General features: G+C 34.3%; 1 protein-coding gene and 1 long non-coding RNA gene across 2 annotated transcripts in view; both read left to right on the forward strand.

Moving 5' to 3' along the window:
• The window catches only part of KCNJ3 (potassium inwardly rectifying channel subfamily J member 3), a gene marked incomplete at both ends in the record, with an annotated part of 157,234 nt that extends 134,876 nt beyond the window's left edge, over positions 1 to 22,358 (forward strand). The window contains one exon of the mRNA XM_082841324.1: positions 21,772 to 22,358. Within this exon, the coding sequence (XP_082697450.1) occupies positions 21,772 to 22,358 (587 nt within the window). The remainder of the gene's footprint in view (positions 1 to 21,771) is intronic.
• The window catches only part of LOC309963145, a 328,740-nt gene that overhangs the window by 241,838 nt on the left and 63,922 nt on the right, over positions 1 to 22,980 (forward strand). The gene's annotated exons all lie outside the window — the stretch shown is intronic.

Below are 22,980 nucleotides of genomic sequence, written 5' to 3' on the forward strand. Positions count from 1 at the left end.
GGACTGAGATACCATAGAGACTTCCCATATCTAGTCAGTGAATGAAGTCCAGTAATAATTCATGATCTTATTTATTCAACCTTTTCTTTTTTCCTCTCAATCAACAAATATTTTTCAAGGACCTAACATATGGTAATCTCATAGACCCTAATGCCTTTGTCTCTCGCATGTAATCACCTGTCTCTAATTTTACTGCTTTCATTAAACCTGGAATATATCATATCCATTCCTTGTCTTATATTGCCCCTCTCAATCATATAAGTTTTCCATATATTTTAAGCTCAGTTCATATGTCTCTCCTTTTTTTTTGGCCATGTTGCATGGCATGAGGGATCTTAGTTCCTTGACCAGGGATTAAACCCACCCCCTCATCAGTGAAAGCATGGAGTCCTAACCACTGGACCACCAGGGAATTTCTATATGTCTCTCTTCTTGAATGGTGTTTCTGATCTCACCCACAAAGACCAATATTAATTACTTTCTTTTCTGTTATCTCAATATGTGTACATATATTTCTTACTTTATTCATATTGCTTTTTTGTGAGCTATTTGTTTATAATTTTGCTTCTATATAAGGCTGTGATGTCCATTGAATTAGGGGTTTTGTGTTATTTATTTATCTCTGGTCTGATGACCTTTAGTATTTGGCACAAAGGAAGCACTCACATAATTGTAGAATGAATGAGTGGATTTTTGGTGTGCAGTATTTGGCCTCTTTGCTTTGGTTTTAAAGGAATGTGAATTTGAGAAAAGTTTATTTGGTCTTAAGTTATCTTATATTAATTATTAATATATGAATTAATTAAATATAAAGGTTGAATATATTAATTAATAAAATTATTTATTTCTTGAAATACTCATACCAATCTCCTTAAATATTAAATATCAGCCTTCTTTTTTTTTTTTTTTTTGCGGTACGTGGGCTTCTCACTGTTGTGGCCTCTCCCGTTGCAGACCACAGGCTCCAGACGTGCAGGCTCAGTGGCCATGGCTCACGGGCCTAGCTGCTCCTTGGCATGTGGGATCTTCCCGGACCAGGGCACGAACCCGTGTCCCCTGCATTGGCAGGCAGGCTCTCAACCACTGCGCCACCAGGGAAGCCCCAGCCTTCATTTTTAACAAAGATTTGAATGCCTAATGTAATAGATATCAAAGTCACACTGCACCAGATTTTAGTCCTTTCAGAACTATTTTAAAAGTCAAGGTTCATTGTGGGTCTATCACTGAAATAAAACCAGTGAACAATCTATAAAGAACTTAAGATATACCTCTTGCTTACAGTGGTGTTCCTTCTATTTAAAAATATTTAAATGCATTTTAAAATATAGGGAAACTGTATATATATATATATATATATTTAATTAATTAATTAACTTATTTATTTTTGGCTGTGTTGGGTCTTCGTTTCTGTGTGAGGGCTTTCTCTAGTTGTGGCAAGTGGGGGCCACTCATCATTGCGGTGCGCGGGTCTCTCACTGTCGCGGCCTCTCTTATGGCAGAGCACAGGCTCCAGACACACAGGCTCAGTAGTTGGGCTCACGGGCTAAGTTGCTCCGCAGCATGTGGGATCCTCCCAGACCAGGGCTCGAATCCGTGTACCCTGCCTTGCCAGGCCGACTCTCAACCACTGCGCCACCAGGGAAGCCCGGGAAACTGTATATTTTTAAATTTTATGACACAGATCATAAATATGCATTTTCATGTATAGAAATCAGAAAGCAGAATCCAGCCGCAAGAAAACCAGATGAGGAATTGTGAACTAGAAAATGGCTTATATCAAAAACGTGTTTATAGTTAACCTTCTAGGGGATGCAGGCCAAAGCAACTACTGTAAACTAATGCCTGTAATAGAGTCTTCTTGAAAGGGCTGTAGTAAACCACACGTGAAACCCCTTTAAGGGAAAATAGTCATGTGGATTATTTGGTGCTAACAGTCCTGTGCAATCTACTTAAGGGAGACTTTTGAAAGGGCAATCAAACAACTCTGAAAGGGAAGTGATCACCTGCTAGGTATGTGACACATTTAAAATTCTTCAGTGCTTATGTGTTTCCCTTAAAGTTCAATCTGCTTAGTATGGTTTCATGCCTATGACCTGGTTACTACCTACTTATTTGGTATGTCATCATTGCTTCCTTATTTTTAATAGTCTGTGTTTGTCCGTAACTGGTTTTCTTCAATATATTCGATGTGTTTTCTGGCTTCCCCTTTGGGCACTCTAGTTTTCCTATCACTTGGCTTGGAATAATCTTCCTCCCAATTTACCTTTTCATTATCATCCCTCTGTGTACTCTCTACCATTGGAGACCTTCTTTCCCTGACCTGGGTGGGTGCCTCAGCTTTGTGTTCCAGAATTTCCTAGAGGGAAATTATCACATTTTATTGAAATGTTGTATTTAGAAATATATTCTTTGCTATACTCTTATATCAACTAGAGTGGGGAATCAAACCTCTTTTATTGATCGATTTGTATTCAGTGCCTGGTACAATGGTCAATACCTAAATGCTTGAAAAAGTGTATTAATGACATAACTAAAATATGAGAAATGTTAAGTAGCAAGTTGCAATCTTGAGGAGTTAGTCATGGGAATGAAGACTTGGGGCCCCAAGGACCCTGCAAGATTTTTCATTAGCCATCATCTATCACAAACGAGCTTAATTGTACATTCACACTCAACCAAGAATACAGGGCTGGGACAGAAATTTTAATAGTTAAAGATCAGTGGTAAAATTACCTAACATGAGCTCACTCACCATTTGTTTTGTTGAAAACGTTCTCAGTAATACTGCTCTCTTATTTTTTGGCCTTATAGGGAAGGCATGGTACATATTTAAATTAGAGGGGAGAGTAAGAGAGAAAGAGAGACTAACTGAGGGTCTGACTCACTTCCCCATATCATCCTTGGTCACTTGGGTACTCAAGATCCATGAATTGTTTTTTGAGGGCCAAAAATGCAACTAGACTCACCTGATCATTACCAAGGGCAAGGACGAATAAGGGATAGTCTTTGCCCAGTGAGGTATGTGAAAATGTCCCTAAAGAGTAGTTCAGAGGACATAGCATTTGACCAACAACAGATTTTTTTCCTAAAATGTTATTAGCATCTGAAAATTTTCTGATACTTATAAAATATTTATAGAGTTTTTAACCCTATGTTATTTTCTTTTTATTTATATAAAAGGGAATTTGATGAAGATATTCATTTACAACGTCAGTTCATGGAGTTTTGCTAATTTAACTTAATGTGGATACAACTTTCCCACACAGATAAAAAACTGTTTCCACACATATAATTTAAAGATTGTCACTAACCTTTGCTTTTCAGAGATAAGAGATGTTAAAGTTAATTTTGTATTGAACTAGAAATAGATACATGTAGATACTTTTGAACAGTTTTTTCTCTTTGACAAGAGCACTTCAATAATCAGGGTATTTAGATTAGGTATTATGGGTTCCAGCAACATGACTTGCTCTGAAAATGCTGCACGATGAGTCCAGAGAGTACCAATTCTGTTATGCATATTTTGACTGGACATTTTATTTTGAAGATAATCCTACCTGTACATGTATTTGTATATGTGTAAGTGTGTGTTTGTTCAGGGGGTTATTTTCTGCAATTTCATTTTAATGTAAAGCAGATACACTTCATGCAACAGAATAACTTACTAAATTTGCGTACATTTGTAATTACTGCTCAAAAACAGCATACATGGTTTAGGGGCCCCTGGTCATCTTGTACAGTTTCATTTTCAACAACAGGTTAGAATGTGTAAATCTCCATTCGTTTTATGTGTGTGTACCTGAGCCTCCAAGATCCCCATTTCCCTTTATTACTGGTACGTTCTGTTCTCTAAGATGATAACCTTTTGCCAAATCAAATCCTTCACTCCTTCCAACTTAATAAATCTGCCTTTATTCCACATTCTGATCGTGTAATGTAAGCATAGCTTTTAATTAATTTATATCCTCCTTGATTTACTGAGAAAAACCTAACTCCTCCAAGCAAAGTGTTCTAGACCTGAGCTGCTTTTTGGCTTAGTTTTTTGGCTAGTGATATACATTTCTTTTGTACTTCAATTAAAGAAGTTCTCAAAAGAGCCCCTCATTCCTGTTGACTTGTGTGTTGATAAAATCTATCACTTTTCTGTGGCTCAGTGCTCTAACTGAGAAATTTCCCTTAAGACTTTTGAAAGGTGGTATTTTTCCTAAGTCAGCTTAACAGATATTCTACTAAATAGGCTGCTCACGCTAATGACTCTCTCTGCTTGTCAAGTATGAAGAGACCATTGCCTCTTTCCAATGATGACCCCTACTTGAGATACAATTTATAGCAGGCGCTAAACCTCTAGGTGTCTCACAGGATAATGATATTTGGAGGACAGAGGTTCAATGGGGAGGAGTAAACAAATTGAAGACGGAAATGTATAGCTGCTTTCATATGTTCACAAAATTATCAATTTTATTTAAACAGGTACATTTAAAAGATTTCATACGTAATTAGTTGTTTTTTGTTTTTTTGTTTTTTTTGGCGGTACGCGGGCCTCTCACCGTTGCGGCCCCTCCCGTTGAGCAGCACAGGCTCCGGACGCGCAGGCTCGGTTGCCATGGCTCACGGGCCCAGCCGCACCGCGGCACGTGGGATCCTCCCGGACCGGGGCACAAACCCGTGTCCCCTGCATCGGCAGGCGGACTCTCAACCACTGTGCCACCAAGGAAGCCCTGTAATTAGGTTTTTAATATAGATGCTATATCCAGTGTAATATATTCCAATCTAGTAGATTTTAATAGACATTTATAAATATAAATGCACTTTATAAGGCATACAGTTCATGATAAACATAATAAGCAGTCTTGTTCTCTGATGTCACTATTAATGATTCTAATAATCAGATTCTGGAGAGGACAATATTTTTTCTGTAATTCAGATTTTAGAAAATATAAGCAGACTGTCAGAAGACTAATAGTATGTTAGTATGTTATATATACCATATCCATATTATATATATAATATTCTGTTATATATATAACAAAACATATGTATATATATATGCACACTAACATGTAATATGTTAGTACAGTCTAACAATATGTTAGATTCAAGAACACATTTTTGAGTGCATTTCTATACTCTATTAACCTTCATATGAATTAGATGACATGAATTTGACATTTGCATTCTAGTTGTGTTAAATTAAGTCCTAGAAGATTAAATAAACGGCCAGAACAGAATGACTCCATTTTCAAAATTTCTACTACTTATCTATTAGCATATGCATTTAAAAATTTTAAAGCATGCTTTTCACATGATCACTGGGTGTGTAGGTTTCATTGACAAGAGCCACCCTCTGAAAACCTCATGCACCTGAACCTTGGAAAACCTACCCAAATGTTTTAATAGATATCAAAATCTTTAGGTAGCCTAGTAGAACTCCCAGTGACTTCAGCCCTGCCCACTTCCCACGTGCAAGAACAACCAAGGTAGAGTAGGGTAGATTCTCAAATGCTGAAAGAAAGGAAGTTTGAGTTAAAAGTTTCCAGTATGTTTAAGATCATCAGTTTGCTGGATGAGGGAGGAGGGCTGGCATTTCTGGGTATTGATTTGGGAAGACCGGTTGAAGAATTTGAAGTAATCAGATTCTTCTTTAGTACCATCAGGGTTGAGTAATGTCAACATGGAATGACAATGAGAACAGCAGTTCAGATGGACTCTTGGTTCAGTTAAAACAGAGCTATTCTATTCTAGCTTGAAGCACAAGGTTAGGACATAGGCTTCACTCCCAAGCTGCTCCCTTGAATGGTGCTGCCTCTAGCAGAGGTGGGAAATCTCTTATTACTCTCTCTTTTTGTCCATGTCTTTGGATATGTAAAATCTTATATCCTTTCAAGATCAAGAACTTTTGCTCTATATTGCTAGATAGATAGATTTAGGGATAAAATATTTAGTTTGAATTTTTCAAACAAAAGACAGTGGAAAGTAGAATTTACTTAACCAATTCACGGTATTAAAAAATGTGTCATGCCAACTATGCTGTCTTAGATATAATAGAGTTTATGTAATATTTAGGTCTAAAGTAATAAACTTTAAAAAACCCTCTATACCACCCACCATACCATCCTGGTTCTGTTATTTGCCTCCTTGCCCTAGTTGAAAGTAGCTGATGGGACCTCGGAAGAGGTATACCAAGGTTTAAAACACAAACATTATTTTAAGATGGCAGTAAAGAGAGAGACAGATGGCTGTTCCCTTCACATATTCTATTAACAACCAGAACTGTTAATTAAAATAAGAGGTAACTCAGAATGTAATTAAACCTATACTGAGAATGGAATTAATCTGGATGACGCAGATAAGATCACAGCTCTCTTCATTTTAAAGCAAAGCTTTGTTTTAGATTGTGTTCAAATTAGGTGGTCATTGAACTCACATTCCCATTTCACTTTTCTAGTGTTGAAATCATCTATAAATTGAATCATGTTATAAATGAAAATAGGTGAGGCTGGCACCTTTACAGGAAGTTGCTCCTGTACCTCAATTTTCCTTTTTGACATAAGGTAGTGTTTTAGATTATGTTTCCTATGGCCTGTCTAACTCAAATTATTCTGAGTTTCTTTAATTGTGCTATTCAGGCTAATAAGATTGTTCAGCTTACTGTAGACATAATTCTTTGTCAGAGTTCTTAATAAAGTACATTTTTTCTTTGCCTATTTTGCTCTCATATTCCTGGAAAAGGAACAGTGAATCGTGGCTGTATTCCAACAAATTTCTATTGATTACAGGAAAGTTAATGGCTTCCATCAAAACTATATTTTAACATCACCAAATCACTATAAGATTATTGATACCTGTTTGTTTGGAAAGGAGCCTTGGAAAAACAATTGCATTAAGATGCACTTCATGTATTTCAAACTCAATGTATTTAATCTAATTAGTTGGCTGAGACCCAGCTGGTGCTTTGTCAGCAGATCGGGAGTAAAACAAAGAAGCTATAATTAATGAAATTAATGCTAGATATAGAAACTTGAGGTTTGAGGAGACATTTCAGCCATAACATTTCCTTTGAGCTTAGCAGAATGGAGAGACAGTTTAGTTGGAAGTAATTGTTCTTAGTTTAATGGCACATGGTTAGATGAGGATGATTATTTTTCTCATGCTACTGGCTGCTAGGACTCTAAGTTGGCAGGCATGATGGTACAAAACTGTCAGACAAATTTAATCAGAAAGTTCAGAAAATAAAAGGGTATGATTTAATTTACTATTTTTATCTTCGCTTTCCTATGAGAAGTACAAGTAAAATTTCATGGTATGTCCATCCATCTTCGTCATTCTAACAATATGAAATTGTGGTCTCCAGTCTTTCTCACCTTCTAAATCCAATCGGTTTTCAAGTCTTGTTAAATTTGCCTCCTAAATGCCTTTTCAATCTATCTCCACAGCCATTGTCTTTTAACACAGCTTCCCAACTGGTCTACTTGTTTTAGTCTTGCCCTGATCAGATATTTTCTCCACAGAGCAGTCAAGGTGATTTCTACAAAACGCTGCCAGACAGTGTCACAACCTCTGAATAATACACATCAATTACCCCCCACTGAGTGGAGCAACACATTTTTTTCAGGTGATATGTACAAATTTCCCTCAATATAAAACACCAGATACTTCTTATCAGGTAGAGGTTTTTCAGCATTCCAAGGAAATGAAAGAGTTTAACCTTTCACTATAAAAATAGTTTTGTATAATAAGATCTTGGTTCTTGAAAATTAATATTAAAATCTTGATAATAATAGTAGTACTAATAACAAACATCTATTGAGTGCTCCATGAAATCAAAGAATGGAAATTGTGAGGAAGAGACCTCAGGCTAATTGCCAGGTGCTGTGGAAGGCTGTTTTCTGCACTAGCTTTGGGCTGGGGAAACATGATGTCAGATGAAGAACAGTGTTCAGTGGGCAATGTGTACGGATAAGATGTGTACTCGAGGTGAAATAGGGAATGCCTATAAAAGGTATGCATGTGTAATTTCCTTCCAAAGTTAATAAATATTAAGAACAGATAAATTATAAAACAATTGCACCAAAGTAATGGCAAATCTTTTTAATTATGCATGCAGTCTATGTCACTGAGCCTTGCTTTGACTGCATGTTATAGCGCTTTGTGGGTGCAAATCTAGGCAGGAATGGATGCTTGCATAATTTGGGGAGGTCTTTTTAAAGAAGAAAGAATACAAAATTATGAAACCAAGTGTATGAAAGTGAAAAGGGCTTGTGCTAGTGAAAGTCCTTGATGCTTAAGCTGCATAAGTATCATCTTAAATCCACCTCTGGCATATTGAGGTTTTGAATGTTTACTTTGTTTCTCTTGAAAAATAGTCTATGTACATTTTCCTCTCTCTTATGGTGATAGGAACATTTCTTCATTAAGATCCTTGAATATTTGCATAACAGTCCTAGACTTAGAACGTATATGATAAATACTTTATAATAAGTTCTACTTCTTCCACTGTTTATTAGGTATTATATGCACTTAAAGAATTCATGTCTGAAGGAAGATTAAGAAAAGAGTATATGTATTGATTAAGGGAAGAAGTAGATTAAAAAGAGCATGAGAACAGCCTAAAATAACTAGGAGCTGTCAGTATCAGAGGGAATGGAGCCCCTGTAGATGGTATAAGCAATAATGATGGTTTAAAATTACAGAGGGGAAATTTTGTTTATATTTTTTCAAGAATGATTACATAACTATATCTTTGTTTGAGGAAACTTTGGCATTAAACTTAAGTTTTGAAAATTAGCTTAGTCTACATAGAAGACATACCTATTTCTTGCATCCATTCATTTTGTGGAGATAAAATACAGACAGTCACAGTAAGAGAGATGAGCACACTTACACTTATGTGAATAGGCTAGGTATTGCTTAATGTGGTGAGCAGGGTGTTTAGAATATACAAATTTAAGAACAACAAAATAGGGTGTTTAATTATGTGATTTTTCATTCCACCCTTAAAGGTAATATTTTAAACATTTTTTAAGTGTTTAAGACCCTTTTATGGATTCTAATAATCAAAATTTAGAAATTGTTAAAGAAAACAGATTTGGTAGTACATCTCTGTCAATAGTTTTTTTTTTTTTCCCCACCATATGCATCATGGTACCTAGGTTCATCTTTAAGGCATACTGAAATGGTTGAAATGTAGCATATAAGCATACATAAGGGCTCCTGAGGTGTGAAAAAGTTAATTCCCAAAACAGAAGTAATCTGGCTTCATCACTTACAATCAATGTACCGACATTGACACATCCTTGTCAGCCTACGTCTATAGTTTACATTAGGGTTCACCTTTTGTGTTGTGCATTCTAAGTTTTGACAAGTATATAAAGACATCATACAGAATAGTTTTACTGCCCTAAAAATCCCTGGTGTATCAGCTGTTCATCCCAAAACGCTGTATTGATTAATCTTTTCACTCTCTCCATCATTACCTTTTCCATAATGTCATATAGTTGGAATCATAAAGAATGTAGCCTTTTCAGATTTGCTTATTTTCACTTAGTAATATGCATTTAAGTTTACTCCATGTCTTTTTGTGGCTTGATAGCTCATTTATTTTTATCACTGAATAGTATTCCTTTGTGTAGATACACACCAGTTTGTTTATCCATTTACCTACTGAAGGACATTTAGGTTGCTTCCAAGCCTTGGCAATTATGAATAAAATTGCGATAAACATTTGTGTGCAGATTTTTTGTGGACATAAATTTTCAACTCATTTGGGTAAATACCAAAGAACCTGATTGCTGGATCATAGGGTAAGAGTGTGTTTCGTTTTGTAAGAAGCTACCAAACCGACTTCCGAAGTGGCGGTACCATTTTGCATTGCCATCAGCAGTGACTGAGACTTCTGGTTGCTCCACATCCTCACCAGCATTTGCTGCTGTCAGTGTTCCAGGTTTTGGCCATTCTAAGAGGTGTGTAGTGGTATCTCTGTGTTATTTTACTTTTCAGTTCCCTAACAGCATACAATGTGGAGTATCTTTTCATATGATTAATTACCGTCTGTATATCTTCTTTGATGAAGTGTTGGTTCAGATCTTTTGCCACCCCCGTTTTTATTAGGTGCAGGTTTATTAGCTGAAAATGAGATAGTAACTACTTCACAGGGATTTTGAAAATAAAATAATTCATTTAAATATTTTAGCATAGACTCTAGAATATATGTACATAAATTTTAGAGGATATTGTTATAGACTCTCTACATTACATCATAATAACATGTCTGAAACAAAATTTACTGCCCACACCTCATCCCACCAATCAGCTTCCTTTCCCATTTTTTTAAATCAATAACACCAATATTCTTCCTTTTGATTTTGTTTAAAAGATTTCTGTTATTCTTGACTCATCCCCTAAATGCAGACAAATTTATATCATTTTTCCTATGGAAGTTTTGTTAAAGACATAAATTAGTGAATAAAAGTCTTAGAATAATTTTGGATACCTTTATGTTAATATCATACACATTTCATATATTTTTCAGGTCAACCGAATGAAATATAACCTTGTTTAACTTTGAGAATGTTTATCAGGAAGAATAAAATATTACTTGAAATAAAATAACTGCATGATGTTATTTTCTAATCCTTGTTTTTGTTGTTCAAAAAGTGATGTATCTAAGGATGAACATCAGTAGCTGCAAGTCTATTAAAATAGGTAGAATATATAAGAAAGTAGTTTCTAATTATGACTTATACAAAAATTGATACCTGTGGGTATGTACAGTCACAAAATGAACCTCTTCTTTACCAATTATTAATTCTATCTTATGATTCCTAAGTGGGCCTCTGGCCAGAGAGCTTGAGTCTTAATATTCCAAGTGGATTAATTCACTTGCCTTCTCTCCTTTCTCTTTCCCTTCCTTATTTAGACCTTGGTTATTACGTCCTAATTTAGACCCTTGTAATATTAACAAGCCTTTGGATATTAGACAGTTTTATGTATTATATATCTTAGCATCTTTTATATGATATAAATAATTCTGTTCATAAATGTCAAAACTTTCTGCAAACATATATACAATAAAATTTCCCCACAAGGTCACCAGGCCAGTTGAGAATTTTGCCTCCAGATCTTGGATACCTTAACAGAATGCTGTAGACAGATCATTTTTTACTTAAAACCTGGGGAAAAAAATCTAGGCTGTCTTAGGAGTTGAACTATATGTTAGCATAAACTTACAGAGTTTTGTTATCACTTCCTTTCTGAAATGTCAATTTTAAGGAAGTTACTATTTGCATCTCATATGCTATTTTCCTCAGCATTTTTATATCGTTGACTTTTACTTTAAGTGATTTTATTTTGTTTAATTCAAATAATTTAAAGTACTGTCCAAGGAGATGTGAAACTATGTAGTTTAGGGAAACATTTTTTGTTTGTTTTCATTTTTATTAGAGTATAGTTGCTTTACAATGTTGTGTTAGTTTCCACCATACAGTAAAGTGAATCAGTTCTATGTATACATATATCCACTCTTTTTTAGATTTCCTTCCCATTTAGGTCACAACAGATCACTGAGTTGGGGTTCCCTGTGCTAAATAGTAGGTTCTCATTAGTTATCTATTTTATACATAGTAGTATATATATGTCAATCCTAATCTCCCAATTCATCCTCCCCTGCTACTTCCCCCACTGGTATCCTTATGTTTGTTCTCTACAACTGTGACTCTATTTCTGCTTTGCCAGTAAGTTCATCTGTACCATTTTTCTAGATTCCACTTATAAGCGATATTATACGATATTTGTTTTTCTCTTTCTGACTTACTTCATGCCGTATGACAGTCTCTAGGTCCATCCATGTCTCACAAATGAGAAACTATTTTGTTCCTTTCTATGGCTGAGTAATATGCCATTGTATATATGTACCACATCTTCTTTATCCATTCCTTTGTCGATGGACGTTTAGGTTGCTTCCATGTCCTAGCTGTTATAAACAGTGCTGCAGTGAACACTGGGGTCCATGAATCTTTTTGAATTATGGTTTTCTCCAGATATATGCCTAGGAGTGGGATTGGTAGGTCATATGATAGCTCTATTTTTAGTTTTTTAAGGAACCTCCATACTCGTCTCCATAGTGGCTGTACCAATTTACATTCCCAACAACAGTGCAAGAGTGTTCCCTTTTCTCCACACCCTCTCCAGCATTTATTGTTTGTAGATTTTGTGATGATGACCATTCTGACCTGTGTGAGGTGATATCTCATTGTTTTGAAACTTTTAATATTTTGACTGAAATACCTGTTTATGTCATGGCAGAAAAATTAATTCTTTCAGAAGACTTGTACATACATGTTCAACCCAATCATTTTCCTTTAAAATACATGTGCTAAAATGTCATATATTTTGTGATTATTACTGTGATATGGCATTTTTCATACCTAAAATAAAAGCCACTCAGTAATAGTTCCCATAAAATTATAGGGACTTTATTTTTCATTTAGTCTTTGTAAATAACGTAACAGCAAAATTCTCTGACTTTTTACTGAAAAGCATAGAACCAGAACAACTGCTGAATTGCAAATATTTATTCAGGCTCTGTTCTAAGCCTGCAAGCAGACAAAATGTATTTGAATTTCTGCCAAAGAAGATGTTAAAGAAATAGATATAGTTTGTGATTGAAAATGATATAGCAACCTATATAAAAAGTCAGTCTCATGAATTAAGGGGAAAATAAGTTTTCAATTCTCAGGTAAAAATGGATTTGCTCCATTTTCTAAGGTGATCAGTTACAGTTGCATAAGGGATAGTTTCCTCAAAACTTTAGATTTAACTAGAGGTCAGGTATTCAAGTGTATCAAAATATTCAAGTAATTTAATTATCGTATGGTTTAACGGTTAAATGCAGATAAATCTAACTTCTAGTAAATATATCTGGTTGTACATCTGTCAGTGTATAATTTCAAAAAAATGTAAGGAGAAAACAGTGGTTTCAGTGGATAACAGACTGGTTATCACTGAGTGTGATTTATTATTAGCAAGCGTGTCTTGCTTCTTTGTGCAAGAATCATTCATATTCTATACAGTGATTATATATATTTTAATATTCTTCCCTCCCTACTTTACTAATTAAAATAAGAAGCTCTTAGTATAGATGTTTCAAAGTCAATTTTTGAGTTCATGTGTTGAATTAATTAATAGATCATCACCTTAAAAGCAAAGAAAAAATCAAGATTGACGTATATCTATTTCATTAATAATTATATCCCTTCTTTTTTTGTTGGTGACAGTCTCTACTGGTGGTGAATAAATTACTAATGGGTATGGGAGCTCTGATTCATTCAAAAAGTTGACTTTTCCTGCACTGCCATTTTAACCTTCCCATTTTTCCCTCCTCCTCCATTCCTTCTACTGTCTCTCCCCAAGAAAGCATTGAGCATCTAATACCTGGCACCATGTTGGATACTAGCGATGCCAAGGTGGATAAGAGTTCTCCTAAGAAGCTTATTCTAATGTGATATTTGTCTGTAACCGTAATGAATGAACAAACAGGAACTGTATCCTAAATTCAAGTACAACTGGTTGTGCCCTTACACAACCGGATGTGTGCACAAGTCTCCCCACCCCAGAATGTGTTTTTCTCACATGGTAGATGTGGACTATGTGGTAAACTACTACTCATTTTTCAGGACTAGGTTTAAACATGGAGGTCGAGAGGTTGATCCTTCAGTCCATTGCCATAGCACCTGGTAATTCAGCACCTAGAAGAGTGCCTGGCAGAAAAGAGATGTTTAACATGTTAATAAATGTTAAGTATTATCACTGATTGAAGTCAATTATGTATGTCATTTACAACACCTAGTGGTCAGGGATTGATGTGTGTGCCTGTGCATACGTGCATGACAATAAGACACATTTAAAAGACAATAAATTAAAATAGAAAAATCGGGAAAGACTTCATAGAATTAATGACACTTTGATCTGAGATTTGAATATGAGGAATTATGTCAACAGGTAGAGAGATGGAAGAGGACATTTTAAGCAGTTGAAATAGCATAAACCAAGTAATATATATGGAAAACAGTACTTACTAATAGGAACGTCATCCATTTAAGAAAATTGGAGCAGAATAGAATAGAGGTTAAAAAAACTGGCTCTGGATTTACCATCCTTCGTTATGTGACATTGGAGAAGCTGCTTCCCCCTCCTGATACCACAGTATCGTTGTCTGTCATATGAAAAAAGAATAGTACACACTTCATAGAGTGGTGGGGAGAATTTTACGATAATACATATAGAAAACACTTAGGATCTGGCATATGTATTTTGCTGTGTTGTAGTTATTGTTGTTAAGGTTTTTAAAGAGCTAAAACTATAGTGGTAACTTAGAGCTAGATTTTGAAGGAACTAGGAAGACATGCTAGTAACTGTGGGGTTTGTTTTTTATTTCTTGACTAAATTTTATTTATTTAGTTTAAATATCACATATTCAAAAGTTACTAAGCCCCACTGCCTAATATCATCACGTTAGGGTTTAGGGTGAAAATTCAACCTATGAATTTTAAGGGAACACAAACAATTGAGTCCCATACATTATAGAAAGTGGTTCTGAGTGACATTTTAAAGCAAAGTTTTAAGAATATCTTTTTTTTTTTTTTTTTTTTTTTTGCGGTACGCGGGCCTCTCACTGTTGTGACCTCTCCCGTTGCGGAGCACAGGCTCCGGACGCGCAGGCTCAGTGGCCATGGTTCACGGGCCCAGCCGCTCTGCGGCATGTGGGATCCTCCCAGACCGGGGCACGAACCAGTGTCCCCCACGTCAGCAGGTGGACTCTCAACCACTGCGCCACCAGGGAAGCCCAAGAATATCTTTTAAAATGGATTAATCTAAGCATTTAATTGCTGTAATTTGTGTGCAATATTTTTTTAAAGTTGACAGGTGGTATTGCTTCAGATAATATATCAAAAGTTTTTCTTCCCAATGACTAGGGATAATGTTCACCAAAATGATTAAATTCCAGCGTTATCTGAAAGATGTTCTGTTTTCTTTTAAGCTAGAAATTTATTACATTTTCCCTTTGAAAAATATCTTTTATGATGTCAGTCTCATAATATAGGATATTTCCCAACAGTAATTAGGTTACATTATACCTATACCATTAAGATGCTTTGGAAGCTAAAAATCGTATCTTAACAGGAGAAAACAATAGCATGAATGGATTTCGGTAGCTTTGTTTTGTTTCTGTCATTGTCAGTGCAAGAAAGTATGTTTTAATAGGTACCATGAAGGAAGAGAGGAAAAGATAAGCAAGAATGGAACACTTCTACAGTTAGGGTAAGGGAGTTTTAATCATTTGAAAGTGTGCTGGGTAAATTCTGCAATGCTTCTGTATGAAGTGAGAGTGGAGAGCTGAAGATAGTGCCTTGTCAGCAAAGTAGAGAAGTTAATTGTATTTTGAGGGAAATAGTTGCTACTGTAAAGTTAGTCACACTTGTGCAGGGCAGGCCAGGTTGACAGTGCTAGAATTGACTCAGTTCATTATGTGTGTAATATAGGCCTTTCCTCATACTCCAGATAAATATAGACAACATGGTCTATATCAAGTTAATAGAAACTAACAAGATGAGAATTATTTCATTTGCCTTGAGTTGATTCTAAGAAAGAAAGTGATCACTAAAGAATTGAAATATATCTAAAATGACCTTTTAACTAGCTGGAACCCCAATAATAATAATAATTGATAATAGCTACCACTTATTGAACCTTTATTATTTTAGATATATGGTAGACCCATTAAGTAGGTATTATTTATAATCATGATAGCCTTATAAATATGTTATTATCCCTTATTACTATTGATATTTTTTAGTAAACAAAGTTCAGATCATTGAAATAATATGCCTAAGGTCTTACTAATAATGTATGGTTAAAGCAGCAACAATCTCATTTATATTCAAAACCCATGTTCTTTTGCTTAATATTACCTTGATTCTCTTAAATATATTTTCAGCAGTATGATAATGAATTCCCTGTCATATTGTCCATCTGCCATTGACCCTTAGCACCTGCACTTATAGTCCTTTCTGGGAATCTAACATTTTGTTCTGTTGGTCATGGTTAAAAGTCTATTTTCTTTTCTTTTGTTCTTCTGGGAACTTAGAAACCTAAAGTAGTACATTTGAAACATTTATTGCTAAATTTCTTATTGACACTTTATTTTCTTTTTTTATTTTCTTTTTTTCTTTCTTTAAACTATTTTCTAACAAATATAATTGGTCTTGTTTTTATTTTTAGTTTTTTAGATTTCTTTGACCTAGCTTAGGGAATAATAGCAAACTGATGTCTGAGAACACATTGTAAGACCAAATGCTTGTAAATAATAGAGGATAATATTGGGTTGAATGTATGCCAGAAACTTCTACTCCTCACTAAAAGTCTGTCTGAGCAAAATATGTTGAACTTTAAAAGTGAAGAGATTCCATTTCTTTGAAAACTGCAGTTTCTGGTAGCCATTTATGTATTCTTAGTTAGCTTTTCAACCAATATCCCAGAAGAGCCTGGTGCCATGACCTTAGTATTATTGAACAGCAGTGTACATGGGGTCTTTGTATTTTGTAAACAAGATAAAAAAGTCCCAAACATCATGTGCTTCCTCAAAAAGTTTATAGTTTAAATTTGGGTTCAGCTCAGTGCAACACAATAGAGAGCATGCAGAGAATGCCAAGTGAGCCTTACAGTTATTACATGTGAAATTTTGGAAGTGCTTTAGGGAAGTCACAGCTACAGATCTTATTCAATAATCCTCAGAGCAGTGCATAGGGTGGACTAGGAAATTACTTTGTGATATAGCACATGCTATGCATGTTAAGCTATTAGTCAATTCAGTTATAAAGACCACTGCCAATTTAAAGAAAAAAATAGACAAAGGGGACAGATTTAAGATATTATTACTTGGCTAAATATTTCAGTTGTGTGTACGTATGTGTATAAATGAAATTTGTAGAGTTATGTAGCCTGTATTTAGGGACTTATGGATGAAAATGACTAATTTTTATTATACAAGCAATGTGTATATATATGTATATATATATAAATTACATATGTAAGTTACATATATAACTTAATTGTATATATATCTATTAAATAATTTCACTTAATTCTCAGAATATTCAGGTGAAATCAGTAAGGGGGTCCTTAATTTTACAGATGATGAAATTGAGGATTAAGAGATTTGGTAGTTTTTTTAAAGATCATGTATTAATTAGTGGTGGAGCTGGGGTTCACATGGCTTCCTCAGACAGTTGTGAAGATTCCAAAAAGCGCTTAGAAAGATAGTTGGCACATAGTAAGCCCTATAGTGATGTTACCTATTATTATTATTACGACACGGCTCGTTTGAAGGAGATTTGCTTTTATTTTCCTTTTTGTTTAGTGCACACGTGATAAAGTGCAGCTACAGCCACCATGTTATTGGAGAACTTCCCACCCCCCCCCCCCACGCCCTCAGCAACTTCCGTACTGAGTAAGCTTTAGATAAAGCCTCTGCTGTGCAGAAGTTATCGATTGCTTGGTATTTTCTGTGTCGCAGCATCCAGACATTCCCCTTGGCCTGTAGTTATACTGCATTTAACCATCTTGTGCTCATCTCACGTAGGTGACATATGCACCATCTCTGTTCAGAAGAAACAATAGAAAACAACTGAGTTAGAGGTATTCTGAAAGTTTAATTAAGGACTTGTCAAAATAACAATTCAGTTTGCCATTTTCACTCAAAAAGCTTTCATACTTCTTATTTGAATTAATGTTCAATTAAGTTAGGGAGATGAACTGAACGATGTAAAGGCAGAATCAGGAAAGAGAAAAGTCAAAAATAAAGAGATTAGACTACACTGCCTCTATCATTTTAAATTGAAACACTACTTTGGAATAAATTAAACAACAACATATAGTTTCTTTGTCCATGAATCAAGGCACAGGATAAGTCATTTTTTCACAAAATGTTTTTCATCTAAGGATTCAAAAGTCCCAGCTATTTCCAGTTAAAGCAGCATCTGTTGCTTTGCCAGTTCCCACAGAGATGAGCTCGTGTTGATTTTCATCACATTTGTTCAAGCCTGGAATCTGGTTAAAACATGCAAACAGTCACATTGCCAGTTAGGAGGTGCAATCATATAGTATCTTTTTACCTGCATTTATTTTGATTCAAATGGCATTTGTAATTATGAATCTAAACATGGATTATTTTAAATAATTTGGCTTAGAGTAAGTAGTATCATAAGATAAAGCATTCTAGAAGGAAGAATACTGTAATATATTCATGTTCTTAGAAAACAATTATATTTACTTTAAATCTTCTCAATTGAAGTCTGTATTCTATATTTTCAACACCATTTTGGGTGTTACTTTTTTGGGATAACTTGTAAAAAGAAGTAGTTTCTCAATTACATCTTATTTTAGCACATTGTCTAAACTGCAGATTGACCATCATAGAGATCTTCCTGTTATACAATTAATAATGTTTCCATATCATTATCCATATGTTGATTGCACATTAACATTCTGAGGTGAAATCAGATTTTAAAACGATGATGTTGTTGAATTGGAAATGTCTGATAGTTGTGTACCTACTTTTAATGAAAGTGTAAAAGGAACAGTAGAAGAACAAACAAAGGTTAAAGTGCTGGCAAATGTTCTTCATTACCAAAGTATTATAGCGGACTGTAGTCACTCACCTTGCCGAGGCCTTTTTAATACACCCCAAGTTTCCATACTTAGTCTTACCAGCTATTCTAGATAATTAGGTGGAAAATGTTGAGAAACCCTAAAAAGTGAGAAGATGAGTAATGTATCTTCTTCTGTAGTTTTGAAATATTTTGAATGTTTAGTTGACCATTTCAAAAGAAAATTGCTATGTGATACCTAGCAATTTTTAAGTTTAATATCCTATATTACTAATATGGGACAAATTACTAATATGTCAAAATTCTCCACTTATATGAATGCATTATCACTAATTTCCAGGGAAAACAGGAAATGCAAATGATCACCCACAGAATGATAAAAAGAAAAGCAGTTATGATGAAGCATTGCCTGATACCAAACACTGTTTTGTACACTTCACTTATCTCAAACTCTCAACAGCTTTGTAAGAGGATATTGTTATCCTTACTATGTAGAAGAGTAAACTGAGGCTCAGAGAGCTTTAAGTGATTTTTACAAGCTGTTTAGTAGTGTAATAGGAAACCTAATTTATATATTTTTCAATTATATAAAAATGTTGCCTCACCAGTATTAGTTTGCTATGAAAGGAAGTAAAGTTAATTTCATATAGTAGAATAAAATCCCTACCTTCCTTTTCAGTCAGAATTATCCACTGGCATTTTAGTAATAATGCTTACAGGTATTTTTACATGAACAAACATTTGAAATACCTGTTTCCATTGTAGATGTCATAGTACCTTAATTATCAATATCCTGTTTCCTCAAAGTAAAAATTTTACAAGATTTTATTTCCCCCATTTTTTTCCCTTCATTTAAGGTTCTCTAGTTCTTCTCTATGACTTCTGATAACTACATATGAAACAGCTCAGGGTAGGCATTGGGGATCAGCAACACAGTACATTATAATGATAAATAATGGGGACAGAATTTTTATTTTTAATTTCATAGTCCTTTCTTAATGTAAAGAAAAAAGTCGCTAAATATGGGCTAAGAATGTGATAGGAATCAAATTTTGTTTCAATATGTAATCTACTGTTGTTAGAAATAATTGAACAAAGTTCATAATGTTAATTTACTTCAGCTCTTAATATATACATGCATTTATAGTGATCCTTTTATATATTTATAAATTTATATTTATAAATTTATATATATATATTTATAAATTTATATAAATTAATACCCTGAACTGGCAAGTATACATAAAGAATTCATGAGAGTGATTGCTCTTGGAGAGAAATTAAAGGGTACTTATTCAATTAAACAATAAAGGGTACTTACTCATTTTATTGTTTCATATACTAATGGATAAAAACATCAATATTTGTTCTTTATTCCAGGTAGTTTGCTTAATACTTAAACATCTCAAAATAAAACCAAGTAAATATATTGGGAAATATACTTTTTATCTTCTCTAAATAAGTGATGTTCTATAATTTTTTCTCATGAAATATTGTCAGAAACTAGAAATCTGTTTGAAAATACAGAATGATACTGTGTGCATGTCTATAAAATGTACAAATCACTTTTTAGTCTAATTTTGTTATCTTCACATATAAATATTTCTGGGTGCTACTCCTGATATGATAATGATTATGAAGACTAGTATTGGGTCGCTGTCAGATTTCCACCATGACAGTGAGATTGATAAGTTGCTTAGAATCAGGTTCCCAACTAAAATAATGGAGACATCATGGCAAAGTAAAAACAACAACAAAAACAGAAGTTAGAATAATACCAACTTTTCTCTACAACTTCCTAGATCTGTGTGCCAGGAAGGGCAAGAGATTTAAACTCTCTGAGCATTATACTCTTTGTCTTTAAAATAGACATAAAAATATTTTCTTATCAAGATGATATTGATGATTAGAAATAATATGGAGAGAGAGCACCTAACATAGTGCCTGAGATGGGCATTTATTTTCTACATAAATTTCTTTAAGAGCTTTCTGGAAAAAGACTATATATATATCATAACAACTGATTCCCTGGTAATATAGAACTGATAATAATTATAAGGTAAGATTTTGGAATGATTCAGTGAAGGATTTAATTTATCTTCAGTATGGTTTTTGAATTATGCAGTTTATTTCTAATTCTAAGTATTGCATGTGTGATTGCTAGTCAGAGGAAAAAATACAGAATATCTCTTTATCCGAACTATACCAGGCTTAAACACAGTAGAAATTATTTATAAAGTGACAAAGGGAGAATAGAAATGAAAGAAGAAAGACTGCCATTACTTGTTTAAATTATACTTAACTATTGGAAAGATGCATTTTTTAAATTCATCTATTATTTTACACTTTAATAACCTTTAATAGATGTCTGATAGTAAAGGTAGAGGACAGTAATGACTTTTGCAACTTATAGAAAATTGTACCTTTTGACTAATATAAAACTGAAATGTAATATATGGCTTTAATTTATTCATATATTTCCAGTCTTCACAAAGGAATATTCAGAGGCTGACTGATTTAAGCATAACTTAGTCTTAACATATGATTAATGAGAACAGAATTGAGTTAATCAGAGTAGCATAAGGTAAATGATATCCAAGCAACATAATATATAAATGGCAGCATTTCACATCTTATATCCAGCATCCAGTTTCAGAAATTTGTATAGCAGGAATAGAACTTGCAACATCACAGTGGCCCAGATTACTGATTTTAGCACAGGATTTCTGAAACTTGAACAAAAGTTCATTCTGGCCCTAAAGGTCCAGAAGAAGGGAATCTCTACAATGACTTTACATTATACAACATAGAAATATTTTCAACTTTTATTCATTTAACAAATACTTGGGATGGTTGTCTTTGCTTTCATTTATAAAAGCCAACTATTTTGGCTCGTTTTCCATTTCTGTACGTGTAATTTTATTTCATGCTCACAGCACTACTGTAAGACAGGTGTTGCTTTTTATATTTTACTCTACAGAAGAGGAAAGTGATACGCAGTTAAGTATCCTTCTTAAGTTAACAAGCAAAATGAATTCCTTAGTTCAAAATGCCTTAACATGTGCTTCTACTATGCGTAATTTATCAAGGACTTCCTTTTTGCTTTCAGGGATGACTTGTCAAGCTCGAACATCATACACTGAAGATGAAGTTCTTTGGGGCCACCGTTTTTTCCCTGTAATTTCCTTAGAAGAAGGATTCTTTAAAGTTGATTACTCCCAGTTCCATGCAACATTTGAAGTCCCCACGCCACCTTACAGTGTGAAAGAACAGGAGGAAATGCTTCTTATGTCGTCCCCTTTAATAGCACCAGCCATAACTAACAGCAAAGAAAGACATAATTCTGTGGAATGCTTAGATGGACTAGATGACATTAGTACCAAACTTCCATCTAAGCTGCAGAAAATTACTGGAAGAGAAGACTTTCCCAAGAAACTCTTGAGAATGAGTTCTACAACTTCTGAAAAAGCCTACAGCTTGGGCGATTTGCCCATGAAACTTCAACGAATAAGTTCAGTACCTGGCAACTCAGAAGAAAAACTGGTATCTAAAACCACCAAAATGTTGTCTGATCCCATGAGCCAGTCAGTGGCTGATTTGCCACCAAAGCTTCAAAAGATGGCCGGAGGAGCAGCCAGGATGGAAGGGAATCTTCCGGCAAAACTAAGAAAAATGAACTCTGATAGATTCACATAACCAAACACCCCTTCAGGCATTATTTACTGTTTGATTTGGTAATAGTCCAATATTTGGCTGATGAGGTAATCCTCTTTAAGGAATCTGAAAGGTACATTTTCTCCCCCAGTCATATATACATATTTGAGAACCTTCCTTTTCAAGTATTGCTAATGTGCAAAAGATAAAGTTGTAAAGGGAGGACATCAGAAGGAAGTTCTTATTAACGGGCATGTATTATCACATCAAGCATGCAATAATGTGCAAATTTTACATTTAGTTTTATGGCATGATTTATATATGGTATATTTATATTGTATATTATGGAAAATGTATATATATATATTTAAAGGGGTAGTACCCTGCACAACATTTCTAACATACGTATTAAGCCAAACATGAATTGATAGCTTTCAGGGTGATAAAACTATATATATATATATGTGTGTGTGTGTGTACACATAGTTTTATATATACACACACATATATGTACATATATATACATACACATACACACACACGTACATACATATATCTGATAAAATTGTGATGTTTTGTTCAAAGTTGTAGTTCTTGTGCATGTTTACTTTATTAGGCTAGGAAGGCTTCTGGCATTAATTATTAATACCAAATATTTTAGCCT

The sequence above is a fragment of the Leucopleurus acutus genome (assembly GCF_964270905.1).
Source record: "Leucopleurus acutus genome assembly, chromosome: 6".
Taxonomy (NCBI): Eukaryota; Metazoa; Chordata; class Mammalia; order Artiodactyla; family Delphinidae; genus Leucopleurus; species Leucopleurus acutus.